At 40.8% G+C, this 11,177-nt stretch overlaps 2 protein-coding genes across 5 annotated transcripts in view; both read left to right on the forward strand.

Moving 5' to 3' along the window:
* Positions 1-194: 194 nt before the first annotated feature.
* sumf2 (sulfatase modifying factor 2) lies at positions 195-6,806 on the forward strand. Of its 4 annotated transcripts, none has more exons than XM_079508322.1 (9): positions 195-382; positions 483-636; positions 834-948; positions 1,384-1,428; positions 1,903-2,053; positions 3,153-3,208; positions 4,652-4,736; positions 5,478-5,619; positions 6,113-6,806. In XM_079508322.1, exons 1-9 carry the CDS (start codon positions 328-330, stop codon positions 6,222-6,224), a joined length of 915 nt encoding a protein of 304 aa, XP_079364448.1. In that variant the 5' UTR covers positions 195-327; the 3' UTR covers positions 6,225-6,806. The 4 variants fall into 4 exon arrangements, with proteins under 4 accessions (XP_079364448.1, XP_079364449.1, XP_079364450.1 ...); XM_079508323.1 differs by having other exon boundaries at positions 486-636; XM_079508324.1 differs by having other exon boundaries at positions 489-636.
* Positions 6,807-10,043: 3,237 nt separating this feature from the next.
* bicdl2l (bicaudal-D-related protein 2-like) overlaps positions 10,044-11,177 on the forward strand; it is a 6,680-nt gene continuing 5,546 nt past the window's right edge. The window contains exon 1 of the mRNA XM_079507812.1: positions 10,044-10,673. Coding sequence (XP_079363938.1) covers positions 10,119-10,673 — 555 coding nt within the window. The 5' untranslated portion in view covers positions 10,044-10,118. The remainder of the gene's footprint in view (positions 10,674-11,177) is intronic.

An 11,177-nucleotide genomic window follows, 5' to 3' on the forward strand; every position in this document is an offset into this window, starting at 1 on the left:
ACTCAAAGAGTCAAATGCCCTCTGATGTAACGTAGATGGGTAACGCACACAACAATTTGTGATATGTTACCTTTGTACAATTTGACTTATGTATCTCATTCTTGTGCCTTTTTTGTTGTTGTTGTTGCGCGGAACCCTTTACTGGACAATTTGCTTTGCCCGGAATCTGTCTCCACTTGTCCTACACCGAGACATTCCCCCAGAAGCAGAAATGCAGAAGTACTGTTGGCTGAATGTTAAAAAAAATAAACGTTACTTTAATGTTTGAACTTTGAGCACAGCGTGTAAATTTGCTCTTAATAGAGTTCGTTTTCTACTTAGTAAACAATGTTTCTTAACATTATTTCGTGGTTCTCTGTTCTGTTTTGCATAGCATGTGCAGGTAAGAGGAACCCACACAGATATTAATTCATATTTATAATTCACACAACCACACACAAAAAATCTAGAGCTATTGCAAAGACTGCGCTTTTCTCATTCAGCAGCAGCTGATAATGAGATGGTGGACATTCCAGGAGGAAAGATGACAATGGGGACAAATGCAGCTGATGGGAGAGATGGAGAGTCCCCAACAAGAGAAGTGAAAGTTGCCCCTTTCAAAATAGACAAATACCCTGTCACAAATTCTGATTTCAGGTGAACATCTATGATCTTCTCAACTATTCAAGTTTATTAATTTGTAGCTTGTTCAGAATAGACCCTATTTATTATTATTTTTTACTTGTACGCTTTTTGTCTCTTATAAAATCCAAATACAGAGTTATAACCCAAAAAAATAAAACAATAGAGCCTAGTATTCACGGATAATTATGTATTTGTCTTATCCATTACAGAGACTTTGTGAGGGCAAAGAAGTACAAAACTGAGGCAGAGACATTTGGCTGGAGTTTTGTCTTTGAGGACTTTGTGTCTGATGAGTTGAAGAGTAAGACTACAGAGAGAATAGAGGTGAACATCGGTCGATTTGCAGTGCACACCTTGTTACAACACTTTGATTATTTAGTTAGCGATAGTTGACTCCTTCAACCCATTTAGACATGAGGCTGATTGTAAAAACTACTTGGAAAAACCCTAACCCTTTTCAGGGTTCAAATTTAAAAGTATCAAAAGTAGCAGATCCACAGGCTGAAAGCGAGCTTGCGGATCTGTTACTATTGATACGTAGTAGGCTATGACCAAATAGGGCATTAACTTACAGAAAAAAACCCCAAAAGTTTTAAAATGGAGGTTTATGCTTTACAACAGTGATATAGAAAAAACTAAAATGACGTTCCAAGCTTGAAAGGTATAAACGTATGCGTGTAACAGGTCTATCTATGGGTTATTAAGTAACAATTGGTCCATGTTTTTCTCTTGATTCATGTTGTCCTCTTTATCAACCAGTCTGCTCCGTGGTGGCTGCCAATAGAACGGGCATTTTGGAGACAGGTAAGTGTCGACTCGTTTCCTACTCCATATTGATAAACCTCGCTATCATCCATCTTTTTTTCATCGCTTCTTCAGTAGCACAGACAAGGGTGCACACGGGTTGTTATGATTTCCATCTATCTTGGCTACAAATGAAATAGAACCCTGCAACATTATTACAACAAAAAATGTCAAACGAAACAGTCGGCTTTACATTCAGAAAATGTCAACCAGTTAGTTTGCCACGGCATCTGGCTAAAATATGAAAACCAATATTTACAAATGTGATTAATTAATGATGATTCAATAAATTATAATCTGTGATTAATTCAAATTCACAATTTACAATGAGTGGTTGTCCTGACACAAGTTGTGGGTTGCAGTGGATGTCATGTTAAAATGTTAGGTGCTGTTTGGATACCAAGTCTTTTAAAACATCTGCCTCAAAACAAAACAAAATCCTGCTTCTATTGCCCACCTTTAATGCTTTTTCAGCCAGCCGGACCTGGTTCTGGTATTCGAGACCGCCTCGACTTCCCTGTGGTCCAGGTGAGCTGGAACGATGCTCAGGCCTTCTGTCTTTGGAAGGGGAAGAGACTGCCCACCGAGGAAGAATGGGAGTGGGCTGCACGCGGGGGGCTGCAGGGTACGCTCTTTAGATGAGACCTTTATTGATCCCACAGAAGAAATTCAGTTATAATATGCACAGATTGGAGTAGTATATCAGGAGATCACTGCTAGTGTAGGCTATAGGTGGCTGCGTTACTACTTGCCCATGGGGCCATAGCTCTTTAGCCGATTCGTAATGTACGCGGCTTGTTGATAGGATGTCCCGGGTTCGCCTCCCGGGCTCAGGCTACACTAGTACTGAGTTTCAACCCTTTTTCTTTATGCACAATCTAAGCCTGAATTGTTTTAAAGCTTCAAAAGTACAGCTACCTTCCTTAAATTAAGTACTGTATATTGATTATATGAAAGCAAAAGGAATCGATGTTGACACTTTTCTAGATTTATTTATGTATGTATGTATGTATTTATTTATTCAGGCTTTTTCCAAAGAGCAGGGCTTTCACATAGTAGTATATATTGATTAAAGTTATCATTCGCCACAACTGATTTCAGTCATTGGATTCCATAGAAGTTAGCTATGGAAGAATGTTGCGCAGCCAAAATATCCAAAATGGGCTCCTTTCACACTATTTCACAAATCGCACATTAATTGGTCATACAAACATTTTCAGTAGTGAGATTTTTATTTTGCTTTATTCCATGTGTATATTATGCAATGTGGGGTCAATGCTTGTGAGGGTCCCCAGCTAAATGATTGATAGTTAGGAATCAAATGGACCGGATCTATTTGGCTCCATTGTACACATTTGAACACAGTATTTCACTGTGTAGATTGTGGTCCCAGAGATAAGAAATCGGATCAAATGGGCTCTGTGCCCTAATGCATATCAAACTCTGGGTCCTTTTTTGTAATTTTATTTGATATTATTTATTCAATCTGAGCACAAAGACATCACAAACATATGGGCGTCATTGGGGGGGGAGAATGTATATTCTCAATATACATGAGAATATACATGTATGAGAAATGTATCTTCAGTGTAGTGCAATAACATAGAGGGCAAACCAAACTACTACACATCCTTATCAGCACAATACTGTATCTATGATATCTTTAAGTCTGGTCTGGGTTTTCATTCCTGTCATCTGACTTGTCTCTTTATTTTGGTTACCAGGCAGGACTTTTCCTTGGGGAAACAAGTTCCGAACTGACCGAACCAATTTATGGCAGGTTAGATCATATTTTATTTCATTTCTTTTAAACGGAGAGACTAAGGGCTCCATTTTCGTCTGATCTTTCTAAATACACTGTTTTGGGATTTAGCAGTGGGGAAGGGGTGTTCCCCCACTAAAGTTGGTATTTTGGTTACCTGTCTAAATCCCTAAAACACCTCCGTTACCCGTTATATTATGCATAGGTGTGGTTTGGGCGTTACAATAATTAAACCAATCACCAGTCCACGTTCCATTGCCTTTAAGAGCTCCCTTATCTGTTGCCCGTTAGTGCTATATTGCTTCATAGCCTCACGGCCTAACGTGCCGTTCTTTTTTTTTCTTTTCTCCACCCCGCACAGAGCCAAGAACACTTGTCTTTTCATTGAGTCACAACTTGCTCAAATCTTGCAAATTTTTAAAAGTTCAAAGAACTATGTAAACTACGAAATTCGGGCTTTCATTTGGTATATAGATTGTGCGTGTAGGCCGTCTCTATGAAACGGTAGCAAGCGAAAAGTAAAGGTCGGTCAATTGGATTAAATCAATTGGATTGGAATCGCGCACGCTGCACAATGCCTGGCTGGCACAAGCCAAATAACGTCTTTGACTATACAATTATAAACACAATGGCCACATGGAAGTGAAAATTACAAAGAGATGCGTATAGGAGAATAAGGAGAGATGACGCAGCCTTACTCCAAGGACATCTCCATGCAGGCGCGCAGCGCGTGCCGCTCTACCAAACCAATTTGGCACGGCTTACGGGTATAAGTTACGGGTGGTTTTAAACTCCGCTATCGCTTTCCCAAATGTGTGTGACCAAAATAGCAATTTAGGGGAAAGCGTGCCAGCACGCCCATGACCACACCTCTAGGCGCAAATACCGGTGTCGGCAAAAAAGCGGGTGATGCTGGACGAAAATACCATTAAGGGACAGAAAACGCTCCTATATTCGTAATTTTCGGGCAGCGGCTGAATTGCGGGCCACGTAAAGGCGGCGACGAAATTGGAGCCCCTACCAGCTATATTTTGCCTTATCCCTAAACTTATTAGCCATTCGATGTACAGTAGATTAGCTAGTTGAACTATTTTAAAATGTAAAAATGTAAAAATGGCAAATAGGTTTAGGGATGGTGCAAGATACACTGAGAGTAGAACAAAAGCATCCTTTATTTGAATTTGCTTTCTAATTGATGTGTCTGTTGTATACATGTCTCAATATATGAAATCTATGCATGAGTGCATTGTGTGTGTGTGTGTATAGTCTTTATTTATTTATACATATTATTGCATGGCTTAGTACTTTTGCCTTATGTTTGTCTACTGTGTCTACCTTTTCCATCTTATTCTGCTATGACACCCTAGATTCCCCCCTTGAGGGATTAATAAAGTGTTATCAAACAAACATTAAAAGTCCGTTTTCATCCACTTGTTTACTATTTTGTCTGTGTGTTTTCAGGGCGTGTTTCCAAATGGAGACACAGCAGAAGATGGCTACCATGGCATGTCCCCTGTTACAGCTTTACCACCTCAGAACAGTTATGGTAATATACCCTCTTCATGGCATTTGAACAAGACAACCTCTGCACAAAATCCAGGCAGTGTTCATTTAACTTTGAGTGAACAAATGGTATACATTTGTACACACAGAGTTACAAATGGTCCATTTGTTGAGTGTACAAATGTACATTTATCCATTTGAAATGGATAAATTAATACAGGATTTTAGGGTGTTCTAATTAAGTACACTGACTACTTAATTGATACATCTGACCTGTGTCACCTCACCTGTCATCTGTGAAAGGGAGTGACAGGCAGATTAGTTTTAGACCCTTTGAGGAAGACTTGGTCAAGTTCCCAAATGTAGGTTGTCTTGTTCAAACAGTGGGACACTTAAGTTCAGCTCACCAGTGCATCACATCACAGGTCGTTTTGAACGGTCACTTCACATTTGTCTCCTTGTACCCAGACTGGGGAGACTTATCTCTGCTGGTCACGTGCCACTCCTGCCAATCCTGCTCCAACTCGGACAGTAGTGATGATCATCCAGATAAATATCAAACATTTCGTCTGTGAGCAAATCGGGAGGCTTAAGATTACATGTTTGAACCCCGCATGATCTTAGTTCCTGACCCCAAATCTCCCCAATTATTCTGTAGTATCCTGTAGCTGGTCTTTACTTGAACTGTGACTATTAGGGCTTTGTGTGAAGTGTAGTACTTTACTTAGATTGGCTGCAGCCTCCCGTATTCTATTTCTAATAGCAATGCCTACTCTCTGCCTAGGATTGTATGACATGATGGGAAATGCGTGGGAATGGACAGTCACGCGCTTTCCTGGAGCACGGCCCATGTATGTACTGCGTGGTGCTTCTTGGATCGACACTGCTGATGGATCCGCCAATCACAAGGCACGAGTTACTACCAGGTGTGTTTAAGGCTCCATGAAATGCAACGACAATGCCATTTGCTTCAGCGTATTTAAATTCTTTCCTGTAAAAACAGAAAGCTTCGTTGGGACATGTCACGGATATCGATTGGCATTTGCAGTTTGTGTCCGGGTAGCTCAGTTGGTAGAGCTCTCGCCTCGATCCCGGGCACCGCCAACTCAGCGTATGAGTAGCACGGCTTGGTGTGGCAAGGAGCGGTGTCTGAACTTAACCAACATCTACAAAGTTGTTTATTAACTTGGCTATTTGCTTTAACCCGAGGTTAAATTTACAGGAGAGCTCATGCCTAATTGTAACTTCAAACTGAGCTGATTTTCATTTCTAAATTGTTTTTGTTGATGATCGATTGACTGATGAACATATCAGTTAACTTATTTTGACTGCTCTTTTTCCTCGTAGGCAACTGCTGCCGCCTAGTGGCCAGAGATGCTTATTTATTCATTCTTTCATTCATTTTTCTGTGTTCTGTAGGATGGGAAACACTCCTGACTCAGCCTCTGATAACCTGGGCTTCAGGTGTGCTGCTGATACACACAAACCCGGACAGAAACAAGAGAAGAAGAAAGAGAGAATTGAACTGTAGCAACAACCAGCTCACACAGTAGAGACTGAGGAAAGGAGCAGAAAATAAATCATTTATGGTAACACAAATATATGAGCATACATAGAAATGCTCTATTTCTCCTGTGGAGACCTTGTGATATTTTCTTATATTTTTTACGGGATGGGCATGGCGTCAGGGGTCTAGCCGTCTACAGAATCTTTCTGTAATTCTGTTCCCACAAAAGTAAATCAATAGCAACTCAGCACACAGCAAGCTGTGCGCAACTCATGCACACAGCAAGCACATGTGCATACAACACACCACAAGGCCAAGCTCCAGTCCATACAGACAAAGTTAGCACATCATTGTTGATGTGTAGGCATGGCTCAAGATCACTGTAGCCCAATGTAAATATATGAAGGAAAGCAATTTTCCACTACAGTAGTACTGAAGAAACATAAGATGTAGGCGGTTATACAGGGTGACTCAAGCCAGTCAGCCAGATAACTTAACTGCTATATCATTTAACTGTCTGGGTTGGTTGGTTGGATGGTTCATTTGATTGATTGATTGATTGATTCATTGAATACCTTTTTTTTGTAAAAGGTATAGAGGTACAGTTATACATAGTAAGAGAAATCTATGAAAATCTGGGAACTAAATCGTTACCAAGAAATATCTTCACCAATGTGTTTCTAAAGGTGTCTAATAACATGTACTAAAAGTTTGAAATTCAACTCCCGTGGGAAATTGAGTTATTAGCATAATATGTGACCATACCCATAACATCCTATATAAGGCAAAAAAGTTTCATCATTCTTTAAAGGGGCATTCCACTCATTTTCAACATTTTACTATGTCATTAATGTACCTTAGAGCTGTTGTGTGGAAATAATAAGTTCTAAGGTATAAGGTATAATAATGACATAGTAAAATGTTGAAAATGGGTGGTTTTCCCCTTTAAGTAACATGTGACATATGAAACTAGGGTGTTTGCATGATTCTGAATCCATTCCAAGCATTAGTTTTGCACAAAAAACACTCCTTGGGAGGAAAACGGCCACACAAACGTGATGAGGTCAGCACATTTGGTCAAGTGGATATGGCCTAATTTAGCCCAAGGAGTGTTTTTTGCAAAACTAATGTTTGGAATGGATTCAGAATCATGAAATCACCCTAGTTTCATATGTCACATGCTACTTAAAGAATGATGAAATTTGGACTTTTTTGCCTTATATAGGATGTTATGGGTATGGTCACATATTATGCTAATAACTCAATTTCCCACGGGAGTTGAATTTCAAACTTTTAGTACATGTTATTAGACACCTTTAGAAACACATTGGTGAAGAAATTTCTTGGTAACGATTTAGTTCCCAGATTGGTCAAATACCTGATAAAATGCCCTTACTATACAATAATGCTAAAAGATAACACAAAAAAATCTGCGGGTTTCCATTGTGGTCCTTTTCAATTCCACAGGTAAGCCACACCTTTATTGGAGTGCATTTATTTTATGCATTTCATTTATTTAACCTAATAGCGTTTAGTGGGTCAAGAGGCTTTTCTCTGAACCTTTTGTGGAGCGAATTGCATGCTAAGAGTATTATACTTGATGTAGATCCATAATCAATCAATATCGTTTTGCTTGTTGTATCGCAACATGCTGGTAACAATAACAAGCATCACAAACGTATTCTGCTTCTGGTTTCTTCATAGGTGTTGAAGTTAAACTGTAAAATGCAGCCATTAGGAAGTGTGTGGTACAGCTGAGCTGATTAGATGGAAAACAAATTACAGCATTTGTTCCCGATGGTGGTTGTCTAGATTTCACTGATGTGAAATTTTCATTCACCCTCATCCAGCAGAATTTAATTTTTCCATTCATGTTTCTCAAATAGTTCTACTTTTGGTTTCACGGTTAGTCCTTTTCCTGGTCACTCACAATGTGTCACGCCTGGCCAGGCAAAAGGGAGAGACACCAATCGCAGTATTTGTTGTTCAATGTAGGCTGCTACTTTGAAAATGGTAAGATTCTATCATTATACTTGTGAGGTGTGAAACTTCCATGTTTTCTAATAAACATGTCTACAGGCAACTGATTTGGCCTTGTGCTTCCTGTGTTTTAAGTGTAGCACTCCATAAAAAGCAAGACTTTTGCACACCTGCAGGCGACGGGTGCGTAGGAGAAGGACAGCCAAGTGCCCGACGTCCTTTTTAAGTGTAGCACTCCCAAATGTGTGTTTTTGGAATGTTTTCTTTCTGTTAGGAAATTATTTTGCCATATTCCATTTATAACAATGTAGCATTCAAGTGTTAAACCCATTTAGACCTGAGGCTGATTATATAAACACCTTCTAAAACCTAACCTAAGGTTTTCTGAAAACCTTCAAATTCTTATTAAAAAAAATAAAATCACCCGTGTAAAGTGAGTGGTGCAACTCCGTGTGGGGGTCCCCGGGGGTCAGCGGAAGTTCCAGACACACAGGAACGCGGCCAGGGTGCCGGCCCGGTTCAGGCGAGCCGCCCCGCGTCCGAAACGGTTGAGAAATGACAAGAGTTACCATGTGGGGGTCCACGGAACATCCAGACACCCAGGAATGCGGCCAGGGGGCTGGCCCGGTTCCGGCGGAGCCGCCCCACGTCCGAAGTGGTCGAGAAATGACAGAGTTACCAACCAAGCTATTTTCGTGCTTGGACAGACAAACAGACCCAGGGACACATATAGCTGTGTAATGGAGTGATTGCACCACTCAAAAAGAGAATGAAATGTATAACGTATAGGTTACACCAGGTCTAAATAGCTGTTGTAAATGTGTAATGCATGGCCTATTTCACTCCTAAAATGTTATTAGAAACCTTTTTGTCAGACAAGGTGAAATAGAGATGGTTTCCAGACAAGCCAACATTGTTCTTTTAGCATTAGCCATATAGTGATATAGAACTGCACAAAAGCAGACTTGGTATGGTATGTGTTTTAATTCATATTTATAATGAATTGTAATTCATATGACCCAACCTATTGCTGAGACTGAAGTACAGGAAGAACCCGATAAATTAATCCCTGATGATCACACCACTACTATGTCATTGTGTAACTAGTAAAGGGGAGGGGCTTTGTCATTCTGTTGATGTTCTCACTAGGTGACTATAAAGCTGGTAGTTGTAATTAATTACCTACTTGCTTGCCATCACCCAAACCATTCCTCACAGGTCTTTTGAATGCCAAATAGAATGTACTTTTTAAACATAGCCTAACCATTAGGGGCTATTTGTCTGCATTTATGTCTGCAAATGAAATACACACAAAAGGCAAATAAAGCATGTATTTGCCTTTGAGAAATATTAGATAAATGAATGGGTTATATGTTGTATGTCAGTGGCAAATGTATTGAGGCGGTAGAATAACAATGTAGCCTATGTTTTGCCACTGATTACAGATCATACTTTCTGTCCTGTTGTCTCGTCTCTATAATCATCACTAATGGTTCTGTGTTGTGTGGAATGAGATCTATAAAAGGTATTCTGCGTCAGAACCAATTAATCCATCACTGATTGTGTGTCAAAGGATCAAAATAGCCTCCGCCCCGTTGCCCTGAAACTCTGACTGTTGACTCTTCGTGTCTAGGATACTTTGTTGTCGTAGCACTGGAAAAAAAAGAGAAGAAAGAAAAACCAGACAAGCTCTGATGACATCACAAGTCATGTCACTGCAAAAGACGCACGTTCCAGACTCAAAGTTCAGGAAAAACGAGTATGTAGACATTCTATTCACCTCCCGCCCTCCTTCCCAGGCCTCCCTATCTCCTTCCCCTTTTTCTTTCTTCCTCTTTCTTCTCTATTCTGGCCATCAGTGAGTTGAGATATTTCACTGAAGGTTTGTTTTTCAATCCTGTCTTTGCCTGCTGCTTTGTTGGATCTTTGGACCGGATCATGGGAGATTCTGTTCCTTTCAGTGAGTTGAACGAGAGGCTGAGGCCGTCACGGTTCACAGCCATGGATCGTCTCTGCTCCTCTCTCAGCACACTGGAGGACAGACAGCTGGGTTCTCTCAGGAGCAGCTCCTCAACCCCAAAACCTACAGTTCTGCCTCTGAAGCCAGAACAACCACAGGTCCTCTTCACTCCGACAGCCATAGAGCCAGAGGAACCAGAAGAGGACGTGGACCAGGGCAACGAGCAGGAAGAGACAGATGATTTTCTCTATCTGACCCAGGAAGGGGACAGTGATGATCTCCTGACCTTAATCGACCAGTGTTTGATGCCCACTCTGGCTGTGGTACAGGAGAATGACGGCTCCTCTTTGGATGGAGATGGCAGCAGTCCAACCCCAACAGGGACAGGGGCAGAACACTCTCAGACTGCAGCCCCGGCCAGGGATGGTGGCAGCCCGTCCTGGAGGAACTATGTGGATGGAACCCTGCCGGACCTGATCAGGAGTGGCAGACCCCTCAGCAGGCGGAGGACGCTGGGACCCATCTCAGATACAGTATGACAACAGTGTATATTGTGTGATTGTTATACTCACGAGAGATAGATTGTCGTTTGTTGTCTGTTTCAGCCTCTCTGGACATAAGTAGGCCTAATCATTAACTTATTGATGAGTGTGGCAGATACTCCCTGGGTAATATTTGGAGTTTCAAATTTAGAAATGTCAACAATTGGTCTGAACTTGCATGACAAAAAATAAATAAAATAAAGAGTGATACTTTATGAAGCACAGAGGACAGCCAGCCTACTGTGAGATAAAACAACGTTGCATGCTTTATCACATGATGATGACAGGACCTGATTTGTGAATGATTATGATGTGTAAACTAGGAGCTATAGGAAACAATTGTTGCAATCATGATTTGACTCATCTGTGCATAACCTTTAATGGTTTTACAGCAAGTTATTTTGTGTTTTTCTGTGTGTGGTCTTTGTCTCATCTGTGATACAGTACATCAAGGTGTTCATTCTGTCAATATGAGCTCTGCCAAAGTCACCAGTT

This window comes from Electrona antarctica (assembly GCF_951216825.1).
Source record: "Electrona antarctica genome assembly, chromosome: 8".
Lineage (NCBI taxonomy): Eukaryota > Metazoa > Chordata > Actinopteri > Myctophiformes > Myctophidae > Electrona > Electrona antarctica.

Excerpts from the sequence above, each read along its gene's own strand:
- sumf2 (XM_079508322.1), top strand. The coding sequence starts at position 328 with ATGTTTCTTAACATTATTTCGTGGTTCTCTGTTCTGTTTTGCATAGCA. Across the intron at positions 637-833 it reads GTCACAAATTCTGATTTCAG|AGACTTTGTGAGGGCAAAGA; the intron begins GTGAACATCTAT and ends TATCCATTACAG. Across the intron at positions 3,209-4,651 it reads ACCGAACCAATTTATGGCAG|GGCGTGTTTCCAAATGGAGA; the intron begins GTTAGATCATAT and ends GTGTGTTTTCAG.